The following is a 19994-nucleotide window of genomic DNA, read 5'->3' as shown; positions in this document are numbered from 1 at the left end:
GTTTGTCTCTCTGGCCACAGCTGATGTTGGGCTTTCTGCATTTAGGACGTACTCCCCCTCCCAGGAACAAGAGTACGTCCTAAATGCAGAAAGCCCAACATCAGCTGTGGCCAGAGAGACAAGGGGTCCAGGGTACTTCCCTCTGCTGGGGGATGCTCAGACTGTTACCCCAGGCTGGTAATGCTGTTGAGCCATGGTGCTGCTGCCCTAATGCGCAGCGATGCTGGGGTCAGCAGTGGGCACGGGCAACAAAGTTGTCCGAGTGCAAGATGGGAACACAAGGTAGAGATGTTCAAAGCAGAGCTGGATCCTGCTGCTGCCACCAACAGATGGGACTGGCACAAAACCTGCGCCTTTTCAGTGTGTGTTAGAGACAAATGCCTCTTTTTAAAAAGATGCAGTGGTGCAAAAGCGGGAACTGAGCGATCCATCCCCACCTGTCCTGCCTCCCCTCCCCTTCCTCTGGCAATTTTTCCTCCTCCTCTTCCCTTGCGAGCCCACAAGCAGTTTGTTTTTGCCTGTGGAAGGAAGCTTGAAATATTGCAGGGGGGGTACAGGCGGCGGTCCCCGCGGCCCTGCCCCTGATGGCATGAATGCAGACATAAAATAACCCAGTGCCATCAGTAACCTGTCGCCAAAGCCCCACTACGAGGTGAGAGTTTTCCTCCCTGCCGTGGCTGTTAGCTGCAATGTATTTCTCCCTGCACTAAGCACCGTCTTTCCCAGGGCTGCATTACAATGATTTATAAACCCCATTTCTGTGGAAAACTAATAGATCAAAGTGAGGAGAAGGAAAAGGAGACATGAGCAGCTGGAAGATATTGAGGCATGAAACAAAAACAGAAATGAAAAACTAGTTTGTGGCACTAGTGAGTAGTTCTGTGCTGCACTTGTGTTATTGAAAAATAATAGAGGGAATCTGTATTTTAATCCATTTTTTAAGAGCCATTCAAGTAATCTGAAAAGCTCTTCCTAAAGCCAGCTTAGGTTGCTTTTGCATATTTGTGCATCTCTTGCAGAACTAAACATTTTTTTTTTTTTTTTTTTTTTGCTGTTTAGCCCTTCCATGCACATTCCCATGCTATTTTAAACTTTCCATGTTTTGAGCAATCTCTGAATTTTCTAAGAGGTCAACAGAAAGCATGGGGAACAGATGCTTGGCTGAACTCAGCCTGGGACGTGCTTGTCCTGAGCTGGCTGTCACAAAGGGACAGCGAGCTGCTCTGCTTTGGTTTCCTCTGCTGCACGGTGGGGATAAACAGATGAGATTTCTGGTGTAATTCTCAGCTTCAGTCAACTTATATCCTGAGTGAATTGAGCCAGGAATACAGACCAATGCTCATCTTTGTTTTACAATGATTAATGCATTAGTGTTTATAAGAGCTTTGGAGATAGGAAGCTAATTGGGCTTTTGTGTGTGTTCTGCTTGTCTGGTTCAGCCACCAGACATCCCTGACTTCAAACATAGGCAACGGTGAGGAATTATTATGAAAACAGCCACAATCCTTAGTACTTGGGCAGCACTTATACATTCAGAGTGCTGCACAAGCCTTAAATCTACAATCTCAGTGCACGGCACGTAGGTAAGTGCAAATGTTATGTATGGTAGGTGAAATGCATTGAATAGGACAAACAGCAGATTTGGTGGAAAACAGACGTGTGGTGGGACTGCGGGGGCTTTTATAAAGATTTTACAGAGCCGTGAGATGGAAGCTGCTGGGTTACCCCTAGGTATGTTCAAAACTTGTCTGAGGTTTGCAGGTCTCCATTCCAAGTATTTTCTCTCTATTCTACAGTGTTGGGTTCTTTTTTTTTTTTTTTTTTTTGTCTTAAGTTTTCATTCTCCCTGCAATTTTGTGTTGCCAGTGAATGCTGCAGTGCCGTGTTAACTTCAGGCTGGCTGCTTTACCTTGGTTCCTGATTTCTGTTGCATCCTTTGGAGTTGGTAAGGCAGTGCTCCTGGGGGAAAGCAGATGCAGGGATATGTTCACAGACATCTATAATTGATATTTCTCACAGATGACATAGGAAGCAAGCATGTACTGAATGTGCTGGTGTGACTGCTCTGCACGAGGAAATGCTGCACTCAGTCACATGCTAGAGCAGTGTGGGCAATGAAGCTAGCAATAGGTGAGCAATGCACTGCTGCTGGCAGGAGCAACACCTGCCCATTAAATCAGCATGAGATGACCAATGTCCTCACAGCTGAGCTTTACTTGAGGCTGAAGGCTCTGATCATTAAGAGATGAGTGAATGAAAAAGGAAATACTGCTCTCTGCTCACAACCCGTGCGATGCAATTTTAACACCCTCCTCAAAAGCACTTGGAACCAGATGTCATTGTAAGACATTTACTCCCTTTTGGTGCTGGTCTAGTGACTGGTGCCTAGCACAGTGATGCAGCAGGCAGATGCAGAAGCCCTGTTATTTTCACTGCATGGATCCTAATGCAGCTGTCTCTTCTATACACCTTGCACTGGTAGCTGCAGACTGCATTCTCTGCTACAACAGGCAGAAAAAGCTGTCCATGCTCTAACAGCTATCCGGAAATGATGATAACATCTTTCTTCTACCTCCCTATGGCCTCACCACTCTTTGCTCTTCTTCTGCTCCCTTTCTGCAGAGAGAGCTCGTGGGATGAAAGACAGCCAGGAAGGTAGGGAGAGCTGAGCGTGGACTAAGAGCTGCCAGAGGAATATGAGAGGAGAATTTTGCCCTATAAGTTTTAATAAGGTGGTGGGTTAAGAGAAATGCAGCTAGGGAGAAAAATGGGGAATGTTCTCTCTCCAAATGGGCACTGCTTCAGATTGTGAAAGCACCAGGGATTCCCCATGTGGCTTAATTTATTATTTTCCCACTCGTTAAATGCCAAAACAATAAAGCAAAATCTATTGTTAGCTTTAAAATGCAGATGATTTGCATATGGCTGTGATCGTCCTACTGCTGCCTTCATTTAAACTCAGTAAGCCGAGGTACCTTTAAAAATTATGACTTGTTTTACATTTAATATACTGAACTATGTTAACATAATAGTAAGGGGCTGACTTCACAGCTTAATTGCTGATCATGGAGGAGGCTGGGTAGCATCAGCTTTAGCCTGGCGGTGCGGTAGGGCTGTCCAACAGCATAGCAAAAAGGGGCTGAGCTGCTCTCCTCCTTGGCGTGATGCCCTCCTGAGATCACCAGGAAACCCAGAGTGATTTCTGTGCTGCTCTTGGTTTGCTTCTGCTGGGAGGTGTTCAGGACCCACGCGATGCAAACAGGATGTAACTGCACCCAAAGTCCTATTGGGGAATCAGTGGGATTTTTTTTTTTCCCCATTCAGTAAAATTTTGTAGAGGGGAATGAATGTCCTATTAGTGGCAGAGCTGAGCACGTGTGTCACTTCCCAGCCACAGGGTCTCCAAGGTTGCTGTAGAGAGCCTGTGTGGTTCTAGTGCTGTTATTCCATCCTCTTGCATTTTTTCCTTCCCTCTTTGGCCCCCGCTCATGTCAGACTGAACAGAGACAGCACAGGGACTGGGAAAGGGAACAAGTTCCACAGAGGCTGCTAATTCCTGCCTGAATTCAGAGACCCTGTGGGGCAGTAGGGCTGGCAAGGCATAAAGCCTACAAGCTGCTGTGTGGGAAGGGGGCATGGAGCTGTATCCTCTGCACCTTCTGGATTTGTAGCATGAGCCTCCAGGTCAGCATGTGATGGCAGAGCACCACCTTCCAGGAGGGAGCTGCTGCAGATGGCTGACCTTCCTGTCTGCTACGTCCAAAGAAAAATTCATTAAGGACTAAGTACTACCCCAAGGTGTTTCCATGATAAGCAGCATTTATGGGCTTCTCAGGAGTTGAAGAGGTACCCAAGCATTACCAGCCATTCACATCCATGTGTGTCTCTGACTTCTGTGCATAGCTCCAATTTGGGGGTTTTGGACTCCTTAAAAATTTTGCCTTTGTTCCTCGAATAAAAAGCATGTAGATTGACAGAGATGTACACTGAGTCCTAGCATTCTGATTTAAAAGAGCAAAGTTATAGGCCCCTGAAAATTGAGGTTTATAATAGAAGCACTGGCAAACCCTTAACTGCAGAGAAGCTACCAGGCGTTGCAACAATAATTGGGAAGGGAGGGAAAAAAAATCGCACTGTGTTTTTCAGTGCTTAGCTAAGAAATACAACAAGAGAGTTTATTGCTTGCAAAACACAGCTGCACTGCCTCAAATTGGATGGAAAAACGAACCCTGATAATTTATTACACCCCTAAAGTCACTAGAATGTACCCATAAATTACTTTTTTGGAGGGGGAGGGAAGTGGTACCACTGTAGTCCGTTCTGCACAACCTACTTATTAGTATCATAATTTATTATTATTATGCCCTGCTGCAAATAGAGAGGCAGATAAAACTCAAATCTATTAAAACAACCGCTCCACTTTCTCTGAGCCACTGAGGGACACCATTCCAAAGGAAATGAGATAAATTACAAAGACGAATGGAGGAGTCTTGCATTGCAGCACATAGCTTGTATATATGCAAGAGCAGGAGGATAATTCAAGGAAAAAAGAATGGTGTTAAATTTCACCATTCAGGATTCAACACAGAGGGACTAGAATAACATCAAGTGGTCAATTAAATATTTGTAATGTATTGATCTTTTTTTCTTTCAGAAGATCCTATATGTTAACTCCGAGTACCTGAATGAGCAAGTCTGAAATAACTGCCCTGCGTCTATTCCAAATAATACTTGAGTCAACGTGTATTTAAAAATACTTTTTATCCAGCGGCTTTGAGGAAGTAAATACTATGCTGAGAAGTCTGAAAATGCTATTATTGGGATATAGCTATCCTTGTGGTAATGATTAATTGCAAGGCTGAAGAGAATTTAAGGTTGGTGGGAGACACTGCTTTGAGATCCCAGAAGGACAAAGTGGCGGAACTAAAAATGAAGTTATAAAGTTCTCCACGTGCTTTCAGAGAAGCCAGTAGGAATTTCGTGTCATTTTTCCTTCTCTTCATTTCCTGCTGGTCCTATTTAGCTGGACCAGCAGTTCTTAATGGCACGTTCCTCCTCCTTGCTACATGGGTGCATTAGCAGAAACGATAATAGTACAGGGAGGTTATTGATCATTGCTCTCTTCAGGACATATTGTTGTTGGGCTCTAACAAAGATGTTTGGTGCTTTTGGTCACAGTCACGAGGGTGTAGCAGATCCCTGATTCTGGATTTGGGGGTGGCAACTGCCATTTTTAGGGAGAGACCAAGCAGTAATCTTCCTGCATAGCCAATTTGCTTTTCAGTTCTGTCTTTAGAAAAACACAATGATGCATGTGTAATAAAAATTCACACTGGACTTATTGTAAGAGCTGCGGATGTTCAGCTGGTTTCACTGTTATGAATGCTGGGGATCCTCAAAGCAAGAGTACAGGAGACACAAAGCCAGCAAAACCTCAGTGGTCCACAACATAAACAAATTTAATGAGAAGAAAAGAGTCAGCAATCATTTCATCTTCCCTGCAAAGCCTGCTGCTATGATAAGGAAAACAACATCCAGGCCACGCAGCAAGACACCAAGACTTTGTGCTCTTCCTAAAGAATGGGGGAACAGAAGGGATTGGCAAAGAAAGGAGATGAGGCCACCTACTTGCTATGATACTGAAGATTTTCGTCTTTGCAGACTGTTGGTGACATGCATCAATCTATACTTCAGATTATTACTTCTATACTCTTGCACGCTTGTAGCAATCGTGTGTTTCTAAGTCAGAATCAGCATGCTTTTCTCTGATCAACAGCTGCTTGTCTAATGGTGGAATATGAAAGACTTGCAGAACTGAAGCTTGGTGACTCACTGCCTATAGATGACCCTCAGTGCTGACCAAAAGCCACAGGGTCATGCATGATTGAGGTAGTAGATGGGTGATGTTCACCTGCTTTTTGCACAAGTTGTAGGAATTCCTCTGTATCAGTGAACTGTGGCCATGTTTTCCAAGATTGGCTTTGGAAGACCCTACCCCAAACTGCTTGGAGAAAGGACTTGCTTGGACAGGACTACTAGGAACATGGAAACCCTGACCTCAGATCACTATTTTGTGCTGCTTTGTGAAGCACGTTACTGTTGAAATCACATTACCAAGCAACTATTGTCCTTTTCAAGAGGGAAGAGGATGGTGGGAGCCTAAGTGAAGCAAGGATAATGAAATTTAAAGTATTATGACACACACATATTTAACAGTACATCACATGTAAGGAAACAAGCACAAACAATCACAATATTGCAAGATGAACACAGGTCCTACAATGTTAAATTTAGTGCCTTGTGACTGATGTTCCTTTGTTTGCAGATTTTCTTTTTTTTTGTATACATTATTTCTGTAGGATAAGTATCTTAGCGGCTGGAAGAAACATACAACTTTTTTATTTTCTAGTGTGTAATTTCTGTTTGATTCACAGCTAATAAATAGGTCATCTTGTACTTTTGAAATGCCAACATGCAGTAATTCAGTGAAATAGAGACTCTACATTAAAAAGCTGTCAACCTTGGTGCAATTTTCCTGCACCCAGCGCTCCAGAAAGATACCTTGTCACTCATGGTTCAGCTCTGTTTTCCTGAAATATCTCTTCTTCTGCATAAATAATGAATATAGTTGCATGGAAATATCTGGCACAACGCCTGTTCTTCCTCCCACTCTAAGGAGCTGCGGTGTACATTCTGTATTTATTGGTTGATCTTCCCAACAAATCTTCCTGAAATCACAGGTGTGGTGATAGTGGGGCCCCCTCCCACCTGCAGGCAGGTACTCTCAGCTGTGCTAATCACATCCCAGAACCACTGCCTTAAAATGATCTGCTGCTATTGAGCTACATCCCCAAACATAAAGACTACGTGGTAGAGAATCGTTTTAAACACTTATTTGCTTACAGTCTCTTTCTACTTCTAATGTGTTACGGAACTCTTGCATAAAAAAGTAGTAGAATGAGGCAGATCCAGTTTGGGGCAATGCCTTGAAGGGATTCTACTTTCAGAGATAATTTTCAAAAGTGATTTAGGCAAAAGTCTGTGCTATGTATAATCCACCACTGCAGCGAACGGATGAAGTTCCAAGGCAAAGGTTTAATCCTGCAGGTGTTACTCACATGAATGGTTTCTCCTGACCCCCAGTTTGACAATGTGGGGTGAGGAGGAGAAACGCTGTTTCAATGAAAAAGTGGACTCAAACCATGAAAAATTTGGCGGTGCCTTTTGTGTTCTGAAATCAATAGAAAATTGAAACTGATAAGATGTCAACCCTGTAAAAATGGGAAAAGCAGGGTGTGCTAACCCCCTGTGAGCTGAGTTTTACAAGGGATAAAGCTACTGAATCCTCACAGTGAGGTCCAAAAGTAATTTAAATCTCTTCCCCTCTCTCTTTGCTCCCAATTTCCCCATCCCAGTTGTTGTTAGATGCATCAACTGAGAAGGACAGTTAGAGAGTGACACTAATAAGGAGGGCTCAGACTCACTAAGAGTATTAAAAGGTTAGGTCATGGTGTGTTCTATTAAACAGAATATTAATTGAATTCTTGACATCTGAGGTGAACTGTGACATACTCATGGGATAAATATTGCATTTAACAGAGCATTATGACCTAAAGCTCTAAATACTACTGAGCATCGGTGCCAATCCTTCACAATAGATCTGAGCCTCAATCCTCAGGGTACGAATGCTCCCTTGGAGTTTTGGAAGATGAGCTTAAAAACAGATTTCACATTTCTTGTTTCTGTTCTCAGTTAAGTCCAAAATTGGTTCTTCCATCTCATGACATTCACACGCTCAGGCTCAGTTGTTTGGTTATGGTTTGGTTCTATATCAAAAAATGCCCCTTTCTAAGGCTGTGCATTACAATCCTATTGGGCACGGTACAAGAAAGGTTGAAAGACAATATCTCCATCTCCACCCCTGCACCATAAAGGAGATTAAAACATTAAAAAGACCAATTAAAAATAGGGAATCTCATGGCAACATTTTCATTAACCCTCCCCAGTTCTTCTTTCTGTCTCATTAGTCATCACAGGGAGAGGAAGGATCATTTTAATTAGCAGCATTGTAAAGCTTTATTTAAGGCAACTGCCCCTCCTGCTGCTCTCTGGATTACCCTGCTGGCTTATAAATACAATACCAAATCATTAACAGCCAAAAACAACATCACTGAAGGGTTTGAAAGAAAGATGATCCACTACGGTCAATGTTTAGGGCTCTTTAACAATGTCCTTTCTCCTTATTCAGGCATAATTCAAGCGTAATATTGGGCTTTATGAAACAACTCAATATCCTCTTACAGCAAAGCCCTTTCTCGCTGAGGATACCATGTGTTCAACTTTCTTCCCCTTTGTCTGCAAGGCAGTGAAAGCACAGAGCCACATCTGATGGGATAGACATGGTAGATAGGATCACAGGTTTTCCAACGTCCTAATTCAGAATTCCTTGTTAAATTCTCAAAGTAAAAGGACTGCTGCACACTAACAGCCTTGCAGGAGGGAGGTGAGGGATCAGACTGCTACCGGGGAGGCTGGGGGAGCATTTTAGAAAGAGGCTCCTGCAAGTTTGGTTTAAAAAGAATGTTAGAACACACATTTCATAAAAAGAAATTGCTTTTTTCAATCATTACTTGCTGAGTTTCATCTTTTGGCAGAAGTACATCCAACCGGTGCGCTCTGTTAGGAAATGCTCTGCCAGTGTTTCCTCCCAGCTGTTTCCATGCCTGGGAGCGCAGAGCTGAACACACATCCATGCAGAAGAGGAAATCTGCTTGCTCTCACACCCCTGTGACGCATCCCACTTCTGGAGCAGAACAGAATGACTTCAGTGGCAATGCACAGGCTCATTTTGCAAGTACTTCGAGCCACTATGGTTGATCAGGAATTAGATGCAAATGGAGATACGACTCAGGGCTGTGCTAATGGAATTGAACAGAACAGTGTGACCCCAGATCCTAAAGACACCGGTGCTGGGAATTGCTGAGCGGTGCCTTCCAGCCCCTGGCACTTTCTTACTCTTGCAAACAAATAATTTGCTCTTCCTCTGAACCATACTGCAGCAGCTCTTTTGCATACAGCAGAGTACTGAGGGAAACATCACATTTCTTAAAAAAAAAACGTTGCACAAAACCTCCTCCTTACCACAAAACCACAACTCAGGCTGTTAGGATTCATCACCGGGATCTGTGGCCTACTTTCCCTGACCTGAATATGTAAACACAGACTCCTCAGTACAGCTGTGTGCTGCGATCCCTAATTGTTCATCACTGTCCAGCAAAGGCAGCCCAGTCCTTCCCATAGAGAAACCTATTAGATACATTTGGGAGTTCAAGTGCTCTGAGTACTCCACTGTGGAATTTTCAGCATCAGTCACGTTGGGACCACAGTTAGCATTTGATTTTTCAAAGCTAGAACATCAAATGACTGAAATGAGCCGAAAGCCTGAGATACCACCTTTTTCTCTGGAAGCCAAGGCCCACCAGCCCAGAGAACACAAACTCCTAACATTCAAATCTAAAAACACAAAGCACAGTTTGTCTCCTACTGACAAACTTCGTGCACGCTTCAGAAGTATGCATATTCCTCAAGAAAGGCTAGGAGTACGTGGCTTTAGCTACATCAACTCTGGTTAAGTAATAAAAAAGACAGCACTGATGTCTCACTGGATGATTAATGTATTGCTACACAGTTCATTTCATGTTAAGCCAAGATCTGTATCAGTGGTGGTTTGCAGGGAGAGATATTATCTTGTATGGAAGTCACTGCTGTGTCACACTCTCATAAATGCAGTTTTGTAAATGAATTAAAAATAAGTGAAATACTTTGATTTTTTCAGTCTGGGAGAACTGAGTCCCTCTGTACCTCTGCTCACCATGAGGGGCTCTGAAGACAAGGTTGGCAGGTCACAGAGCAGATCTGCGGGTGCTGGATGCTCAGGGCAGAGCTGGGGCAGGTTACAGGCAGCAGTGCTGTGCCAGAGCTGGAGCTGAGGTTGCAGGCAGTAGGAGCCTCCAGAGATCACAGATGCTAAATTCATTTAAAAACAGGTTGTGACGATAGCCTGAGTAACAGTCATTGTAAAAGTTTATGTACAAGTTGCTTTGTTTTCTATTTATAGCTGCACTGTATTTTTCTTATAATACATTTTTAATGACTTATAAGGCCTAGTTATTTATTCTGCAGAAGACAAATGCTTCCTCACCCTGATCATGCCAGCAGGAGCAGTGTGGAAGCTGGGCGGACAGGGGGACACAGCAGGGCCCTATGGAGCCTGGGGCATGGATGCAGTGTGCAGCTCCCCATAGAGGGGCTGCCTGCACAGAGGGCCCTTCCCAGGCCAGAGTACTTCCAAATGATTAATTATTCTATCTGCATGCAAGAGAGTCTCTTTCTGTAGCTATTTAGCTCTGCATTTCCTAATCCCAAGCTAACCTTAATTAAAAAAAAAAAAATCCCCAAACTTGCAGTGCCATGAATCCAACCCCTTCCATCTACTTGTTGAAAAGTTAAGCAGCATAAACAACTGAGCAAACAAAAGCAGAAGACAGAACACTTGGAAATGACAGTTTTCTGGATGGAACATAATTAATCTGCTACACCATCACCCAAATGCTGATTGCCTCATATTGACACTAACCAGAGTGTTATTAAGTCTACTGTACTTTCTAAACTGTTATATACCCAATATTTTCTCTTGACTCTTTTTCATATTAAGATTAATAACTTTGTAATCACTTCATTAACTTATTTAGATTGTATCACTTTAGGAAATTATTGTTTAGATCAGCCTTGTCCTTCCCATCTATCCGTGCCTTTCCAGAATTAAGTAATTTCTGTGGAAACCAATTAATTGCAACTCAACCGCTGTAATGGGGTCTGCTCTACAATGTGGCAACGTCTAATGGAGTTTTAATTTCCCCGTGTGAGTCAACATTTGCTTAAAGAGAGCAGGCTGTCAGAGCAAACCACTGCCCCAAGGCACATGCAGCTCCTTCCAAGTCTGTGGGGCTGGAAAGGCATCTTGGGGCTGCTGCTGCTTTTGCTGTAGCTAAAATCCACAGAGAGTCGTAGAAGAGCATCCCAGTTCCCACTGCAGGCTCGGGCATCCTGTGGGCTTGTAGAACAAGGACATTTAGCCCTGCAGGGCTTTCAGATTACACCTCATAACCTTGCAGGGATGCTGGGTGTAAAATGAACTTCATCACAGTTTGAAGGTTATGAGGTCTTTTCTTAACACATGGTCTTCTGGAAAAAAGACATGTTTAAGTGTCCTAGGAGCTTGCTATGCCATTGCAGCAGGGAGTCTCTGTCATGGAGCAGAGCCCATTGAGGTGGGGCTGCACAGAGCCTCTTCCCCAGGGAAGCTGCTGTGCTGGTGCAACTTGCACACGGGATGCAGGCAGCCAACAGAGAGCCAGGAACAGAGAGAACAGGATTCATAACGAGTTTTTCCATCAGTTGGGCTGTTCAGAGCTTTTAGCATCATCAGAGGTTTCACTGGGGATGCCTGAGAGAGGCAGAGCACCCAGCTACCCTTGAAACTCAATGGGACCCGGACCATCCTCACCCAGACCGTGGGCACCTCTGCCTACCTCAGCCCTCAGCCCCCCCTGCTGTTGGTTAATGACTGCTCTGCTTGGCAAACGCTGACAAACTTTAAAGTCGCTCTGCCTTCCCCAATTTTCTGACAGCTTAAAAGATTTGAAGCAAAGCTATATTATGATGCAACCCATCTCAGCAGCATCTGATTAACAAAAAGGAGGCCACAGCCACCTGACAGCAGCCGGTGGTTATTTTTTATTTCTCAAACAAACGGATGGGCTCAAACGTTCATACATGTATTTATTTTTTTTGTTTGTTTGTTTAAATGTCTCATTTCCAGGTTTTTTTGGAAGGGGAATCATGCAGGGAAATAAAGTTTTGCAATTCTTCTTCCCATAATAAGTCTGTCCAAAAATGATGCAGCTCATTCTGTTGAAAGATGGTTTCATTTTCTACTCAAAATTGGTATGAAAAATTTGCCTTGCCAAATGAACATTGTATACTGAACTTGTCAAATCCTCTCTCCTGACACAAATAAAAGATAACATTGGGTGGCAGCATGTAAAACAGCACTGACAAGACAGCTGGGATGGAAGCAAAGAAATACACATTTTTTTTCCTCTCTTTTCCTAAGAAGGGGAGGGGAGTGATCCAGGTGAGCGAATGCTGTTGTCTTACAACCAGAAATGCATGGTCTAAAGAACATAACAAGGCATTTTGGTGCGAGTTTTAAGATGAATGTAAGCAATTCCATTTCTGATTAGCAAGATCGTGACAAAAGTTCTGCACTTTTTCAAGGCAACCAAGCAAGCTGCCAAGTGGCTGCTTGACAGAGGTGCTCGGTTCAAAGTTCACAGCTGCACTGTGCAGGCTGGGAGGGCTGCTTGCAGCACTGCTGAGAATTATTCCTGTTATGTTTAAATACAAACAAAGTGATGATAGCACTTTCATTCCATCTGCAGTCACATCATGGAAGTGATTTTTTTTCCCCATTAAAATAGCTGATTGAAGGCTGTTAGCTATTTATCGGCCCAAAATTACATTTTTCCTCTCCTAGGGGTTGCCTCTGCTAAAAATCACCACAACTGCCTAGTTAGTAACAAGAAAAGACGACTAAAACTGCAGTTTCGGACGAGGGGGGAGGAATACAGGCATGAAACACAGATTGCACCTTCAAATCCCCAATGGCATCACGCTTCTTTGTTCTGCTAAGAAAAATTAACCTCAATCTCGGCTCAAGGTCCCCCGATTGATTATCATAGTCATTTAAATACTGTAATCTCATTTTCAGCATCAGGGAAAGGGAGCGAAAAGAAGAAAAAGAGAAAGAGGTGGGGAAGAGGGGAGAGAAGGAGAAAACAGAATAAATTATCTGACAAAAGGAAAAAGGGCCTTTCTGCTTACGGAGCCTATTTCAGATCCTTCCACTTGATTGGAAAAGTTGATGAAGTTTAAATGAAGCAGAATTAGAGGCTCAGGCCACTGAGTATTGACAGGGGCCCATGGAAGAATGTGCAATTCAATAGGCCCGATTTCTGTGGAAAACAGGGGAAAGGCCTAAATGGTATAATCTTCAATCAAATCTAACATCGACACTGACAAGGCAGGGTAATGAGATAGGCCAGATCAGGCATGTTGGTTAAAGAAATTAATCCCTCTTGCTGCACCAAGAGTTCAGCTTTGATGCCTATTGTACGGACCCCTGTCCCAGCCTATCTAAATGCTAACTAACCGCGAGCGTGATCTGGGACTGTGCTTTTCATTGCTGGGGCTAATCTGATCCCAATTTGATCTCCCCGATGGCGGAGGCAGGGCTGGCGAGCAGCCCCACGCCGTGCGGAGCAGAGGGGCAGAGCGCAGCTCTGGCCGTGGTGGGGAGGTGTGGGGAAACCTGCATTTCAGCATCTCTCAGCGCCTTAACGCACCGTAATGCGCTGCAATTATTGGAGTCACAGCCGCCTCCCCGCCACCCGAGCGGAGCCTCCTGGGAACCAGCAAAGGGAACGTGCAGCAGCCGTGAAGGTGATCTGAGGGGAGCAAACGTAAAGGGACGTCGGGAAGTTACAAAGCTGCTGCAAACAAAGGCGTTCGTCCACCTGGGCGGGCAGCCCGAACCTGCCATTAAAATGATCTTCGTTTTCAGCTTTAGTTTGCTCTTCACTCTGCTTGCTTTCTGATTTTTCAGCCCGGGAATGGCACTATTGCTTTTAGTTGGGTTTCACTGTGAGATTTTTAGGTACAAATCTGCACGTTGATTTGCTTTAAAAATAAAAAATCAAACGAAAGCTATTTGCCCCAGTAGAGAAATTTCTTAAAGGCTGTTGTAAGAAATCTGGCAATAGGGTCCCGCTTTCGTTTGTCCGTGTCCCTTCAAATAAACGCAAGTTGAAAAGTCATGATGTAATTTATTTTAAGTGTAAATGGTTAACAAAGATAATAACCTACAGAAATCAGGTTCTGTCTAATCTGCACCATGTGAGCAGCCAAGCAAGAACAAAACAATTCCTGCAAGATGACAAAGGCTTCTCAAATTCAGTAATTAAGCATAAGAGCATCTCTAGGAATTCGCACGGAAAGCAATCTGCCCTTGGGAGAGTGTGGTGAAAAACTTGTAAACCTGGAACAGAAAACATTGTTCCCAGTGACCCCTGTTTGCTCTCTATGCTGAATAAAAAGAGGAGAAATGATTTTAGCAAAGGTTTAGAAATGAAGAGCCTTCTGCCTTTCCTTTGGGCACTCACCCAGCGCCCTCCAGTTCAGAAAGGTCCTCACTGAGCCTCTTCCAGCTTCTCCTGCATTCTTGGGAGATTTGCTTGTGCCTTTTGCAGAACAGGAGGGCTATTTGTTGCTGATGGGATGAGGAGCTGAGGGTGCAGAGGAAATAAGGGCAGAGATGTTCCTGTGCTCCTACAAGACGCCAGTGGGTCAGCAGAGCTGCCCTCAGCCTGGTGGGTTCAGCATCTCCAGAGGACAGCTTGTAGATAAGGGTGCGTCCTCAGGTCGATGGTTGAAATGGCAGAACAGAATAAACTCTGAAAAGAACTGTGAGACATGTGTGGTTCTGAGCCTTGGGGATTATTACAAACCTTTCCCCTCTGTTTGACAGGGACTCAAATGTCCCTGACATTTTGCATGGTGTCCTGGATTTGAATTAGTCTGCAAATCATCTCCTGGCTTAGCATGGGTTGGGGCCAACACCATGAACGGGTGTTGGCTCTCTCCCAAAGTTTCTTAAACCCTCCAGACAATAAAGCCTGAGTTCCAGCTCCATCATAAAAATTTATAGCCTGACGCAGCTCTCGTTGCACTGTGAGTACGACAGCCTCATTTTATACGTGGACCCATTTGTGACCTTTTTTGTCATTTTATTTTTTCTTCTCATGTCTAACATACTTTCTTCCTTTGGTTTAATCTCTGATTTTATATCAACAACAACTCATGCAAGAGGCTGTGCTGGCTTTCTTTGCTCCAGCAGTGCTGCTGTTAGGGTCATAATGCAACAATTCGGTCTAATGGTTATTATTTTGCAGGCTGACTTCAATAATGCACTTTTAAATCAAAGGCCCTTTGAAGCTTTATTTCTATTGTATTAGACGGATAAACACAGAAGATTTTCACAAACATGAAAGGCATTCACCTTGTAATGTTTTGGGGCTTATTAGTCTCACCAATTTGCATTGTTTTGTTCACATAAAGGATCAAAATGCCCTTTTGCTTGTTTTCGCATCCCGCACGCCTATCTTTGTGCTGAGCAGCTACGGATGCCCTGCACTGCTGCTGCCCCTCTGCCTACTGACTCACTGCTGTCTGTCTGCAGCCTGAATCCTGCCTTCAGACACCCACCAGAAGAACCCACTATTTTCACCACTGCAGAATGTTTACTCTCCTCTTGGAAATGCTGATTTATTTCAGTGTTGTCTGTGCAAAACGTGGGAAGGCGTTAAAGCTCGTAAGGAGTTTAATTTTTAGCATACCAAATAATTCATTTAAAATCTTAAATGAGTTCATGCTGAGAAGAAAACCCTCAGAAGTCGGAGCATTGGCAAAACAAAGCTCAGAACCAAATCTAATGATTATTTGACTAACCAGCCCTTCATTAGCTTATTTCTCTAATGAATTATTGAGCTGTACTGCGTAGACATTTCAGAATACATTGAAAAAGCACAATGCTGGCCTTAGACTGTGGAAATATAACAGTAAGAGTGATATAATAATAATCATAAGCACACAGAATGCTGCATAAACACTAATTAATCCTCAGCGCCCCTGAGCAGCAAAGCACAGGATGCTCAGCACATGTAGCAAATTGAGGTAAATAGTATAATTAACAGCAAATAAAAGATGCTCTTATTCCGACCACAGCTCACAGTCCTTGTGGCTGCTCTCCTCTACGTTCACCTGCAATGGACAAATTAGAACTGGTCCCCAACCAAGTTTGGAATAGGAGCACTGAGTAAAAACAGCAGAGAGCAATATTAGAAAAGGGAATGGTTCTTTAAATCAGCAAAGCTAACAGCTGAGGGAAGTTATCTAAGTGATTGTAGAAGCTGCCTTGTGAATGGCAGCAATGCTGTCAGCAGCATTTCCTACCTTGGGGGCTCTCCTGGCTACTCTCAGCCCATGTGGTGCTGCTGCTGTGGACCCCAAGGCACTGGGGTAGGAATGTGCCATGGAGACAGAGCAGGACACCAGGACCTGTGCTTTTTTGGCACACTTTAGGGAGAGGGAATGGTTTTGCTCTCTGTCAGTCCCACCCTTCGCACACACACTGTGGTTTCTAATAGCTGTCACAGCTCTGAGCATCCAGCAATGGGTGTTATTTTTAGAGAAGCCTTCATTTTATCAAATTCTCTTCCAGTGTAGGTGAGCAGTCCTTGCACAAAGGTGGATGCAGATGAGGAAAGGAGTGTTGCATCATGATTGTGCCTCCTGGAAGGACTGGGTGAGATAGGAGCACCTGGCTCCCTGCTATGCCCACGTGGGGAGAGCTGAAGGAGCTGTGTGGACAGGGAGAGAAGGTCTAAGAAAAGAGTAAACTGGAGGTGAAAGGCTCAAAGGTTGAGCACAATGTTCAAGTCAAAGTTCTGTTACTGCCACAGTGTGGGTCTATTAATAAAAGCCTGAACGGCAGAGTGCTGGGCAGCCTGTCCATTCAACAACTACTGCTGCAAGAGTTTTTGATGCAGGCAGGTTGTACCTTGAAGTCAGTATCCTTTTCCACACCATATCCTACTCCATGCCCACTGATGTGTTGACAGTCAGACTTGATGATCTTACTGGTCTTTTCCAGCCTTAATGGTTCTAGGATTCTGTGTTTGTCTCTCGTGTAAGAAGAGCTTTTTTTTCTTCCATGGTGTGACACAATTTGATAAAATGCTGCTGTTCATTTGCACAGCTGTCCTTTTTATGAATGTCTCCAGAAAACAAGATGAGTTTGCAACAATTCTCAGCAGTTCAGTGACAAGTCAGATGGCCAAGAAGTCACTTATGGTGTGGTTCAACAGGAATTAAAGGAAAGAGTGAAATCTGGTGAGTTGTTTCTGCCTTTTACCCCTTGTGGTTGAAGAGCAAAGCTCAGGGAAACAAATCTTAAATGTTCTGGCATTTAGACCAGTAAAAAGAGCCTGGCAATAGTTATAATGTAAGTAACAAGATTTTAAAGCAAATACTGTAGATGTTAATAGTTCTGAAAAACGCTGTTACATCTGGTTCTCTTGTAGCCTTCATAACAGGGATTGAGACCTCCTGCAGCCTTTCCCAAGTGCTTACAGAGCCTTCTCAGCCTCCTTGGAATTGCTGCTTCTGAAACAGCTTTTCTTTTTGATACTGCAAGACTTAGTTTGGGCTCAAAAGTTGTTTCACAGAGAGCAGTTCCCAGACTCCACTTTCTTTTTGTCCCCCAAGTGCACTTCAGCTGGTAGGAGCACGCTTTGATGTGCAGGTTTCACAGCTGTGATTTCTCATTTACCTTCATGCAGCAGGTGTGTGTGCTACTATGGGCTGGTAAGGCAAGGACTTTGGCAGCTCTCTGTTGAGGATGATTATGGTGTGCTGGGGGTTAAGTGTGGGGAAGTTGTTTCCTGCCTAGAGCTGGATTATTTTTGTACCACAGAGTAGTTTTCAAAAAGTCTTTACTGAGCAAAGTGCTTTGCTAAGGCTTTTACTGGTAAAAACAAAGCAAGCAAAAATGCTTTGCTCAGATTCCTACTGAAATCACTAGATGAAATACTTTCCTCAGTTTTATACTGCAAGCAAACATATGTTGATTAACAAAATTAATTCCTTAATTAATTAAAACCTACCATATATTCTACCGGAGAGTAATAGAGAACAATATTTTCAGGGACTGAGTGCTGGTCAGAGTAAGACTGGGGAGCAAACGTCCCATCCATCACTGTTGAGATCTTCTGTATTTGCTGCCCAGTGCACCTTAATGCCAGCTGCACATTCTGCAGTGCCCTCCCCTGGCTGCCAGAAGCAGCTGTCCAAGTGACAGTTGTCTCAAAGCCTTTGTACCCTTCTTCATATCTTTGCTGTCAGGTGTCACTGCTGGCCAACCCCTTCAGCACTGACTCCAAAGTACTGCACCTCGAGGGCTCCCCTGGAGGGAGAAGAGACCCAGGACTGCAGCTGGAAGCACGGAGAAGGGACGTGGGTATGCCACCATAGCACCATTCCATCAACATGGGAGATACTGCATAGTTTGGCATTTGGTGGGGTATGATGTGACATGGGATTGCACTGAGAAGTTGGGCAGCAGAGTTTGCTTTAAGGTAAATTACTGCTGACTCTGTGTGTGTAAAAGCATCTCTGTTGTTAGTTCACTTGCATCATGCTAGAGAATTGCATCAGGTGGGTGCAGGTCTCTTTACATCCCTACAAGCTGGCTTACTGGGAAGGAAACCTTCTTGCAGAGAAACACTGAGAAAAGTTGTCTAGAATGCTAAAACACAAAAATTTATCACTACTTTTCCTCAAAACTTTCTCAAATCTTATTTTACCTGACCAGATAGCAGTAATCCAGATTGAGCCTTAATAAAATATCCCATGGCTTATAAATGCTCAGAAATTCCACTGCTGAGATGCTCTGCAGCAGCAGTGCCAGTCACAGGGGGCTGACAGGCTGAGTTGTGCCAGGGATGAGCAAACTGCCAGACCTGAGGAAAGGAAACAGCAGTGACCTCCATGGATGGGCAGTGTCTGATGGGATGCTGCAGTCGGGAGGGACAGATCTCCCACCGTATACATCATAATCTTCTTGTCTGCATATAATTTTACCTGCATGGAATGCAGTACAGGAGAAGCATCGCTCCTTACAGAACTACCAGTTATAGATTATCAGACCTGGAATTTTATGGTGCTTACTGGTGGTTTGTATGTATTTCAGTTCAGGGGAATGAATCGTGAGGACAAGTCAGACCAATCAACCAATCCTTACGGTTATGCCCTAACTATCGTATAATAAAAACTCTTCTGCTTTACGTATCATCTAAAAACGTATTTACCATCACGCTTTTCTACAATAAGGCAGAATTAGCACGGAGAGATGGGGAAGATGCTGCCTCTGTGCTGGTGGGTTTTTCTGCTTTCACATGCAAGCCCGGTGCTCTGCTTATGCTGTCTGCCCCACATCCTTCACAGGGAGGTCTTCAGGTGAGGACAATCTTACCCCAGCTCCGCTTCCAACCACAGATACCGGAGTGCTGACATGGGTTGTGCAGAGAGGCGGAGGTGCCCCGTGCCTGCAGACACCCGAGGGCAGGGGATGAGAAGAGAGCACTGATGGAGCTCTGGGTGCCTCCGTTCAGTGCGGGGAGCGGGACCCGATGGCCTTTCAAGATCCCTTCCATCTCAAGCGATTCTATGGTAACGTTGCTCCCAGTCAATCTTAGAGGATACAGAGAAGAAGAACTAACGTAGAAGGTCGGGGTTTGAAAAGCTGTTTTTGTGCCGCATGGCAGAGCTCCGCTGTGCCGGGCAGCACCGGGACCGAGCGGACCAAGCGCAGGCAGCCCGGCGGGGCCGAGCGGGGCCGCAGTGCCACCCAGGGGGCGAGCGCTGCACTTCAGCCGCTGCGTCCGCGGAGCTCCGGCCGCGGTGCTGCGGGATGGGAGCGATCGGGAGCCGTGCGGCCGCGTGGCTCACCTTGAGGATGCGCGGGTTGCGCAGCATGCTGTCCCGGGCCACCCCCAGCCGCTCGTTCTCGCTGCCCGCTGCCACCTCCGCCAGGCTCAGGGGGCGCCGAGGAGGCCCCGCCATGCCGAGACCGCTCCGCTGTGCGGGGGCAACAGGTGAAAGAAAGGGGCAGAAAAAAAAAAAGGAGGAAAAAGGGATTACAGCCCCGCTGCGCTGCGGGGGCCTCGGGGCGGGCCGGCTCTGAGGGTGCGGGGGTGCGGGGGGGGGAGGAACGGCGTCTCCTCGTCTCCTAGCAACCGCCACGCCGTGGGTGCGCT

The 19994-nt window shown here is 44.8% G+C and overlaps 1 protein-coding gene across 2 annotated transcripts in view; it reads right to left on the bottom strand.

Annotated features, from left to right (window-relative positions):
• The window catches only part of CFAP77 (cilia and flagella associated protein 77), a 52399-nt gene extending 32438 nt beyond the window's left edge, over positions 1 to 19961 (bottom strand). Inside the window, exon 1 of one of the 2 annotated variants that reach the window (XM_031601769.2) lies at positions 19687 to 19961. In XM_031601769.2, the coding sequence (XP_031457629.2) occupies positions 19687 to 19800 (114 nt within the window). In that variant the 5' untranslated portion in view covers positions 19801 to 19961. The remainder of the gene's footprint in view (positions 1 to 19686) is intronic. The other variant, XM_031601768.2, reaches the window with a different exon arrangement.
• Between the last annotated feature and the right edge of the window lie 33 nt (positions 19962 to 19994).

This window comes from Phasianus colchicus, chromosome 19 (genome assembly GCF_987193195.1).
Source record: "Phasianus colchicus chromosome 19, bPhaCol1.hap1.1, whole genome shotgun sequence".
Lineage (NCBI taxonomy): Eukaryota > Metazoa > Chordata > Aves > Galliformes > Phasianidae > Phasianus > Phasianus colchicus.
This window is presented reverse-complemented; position numbering and strand designations above follow the sequence as displayed.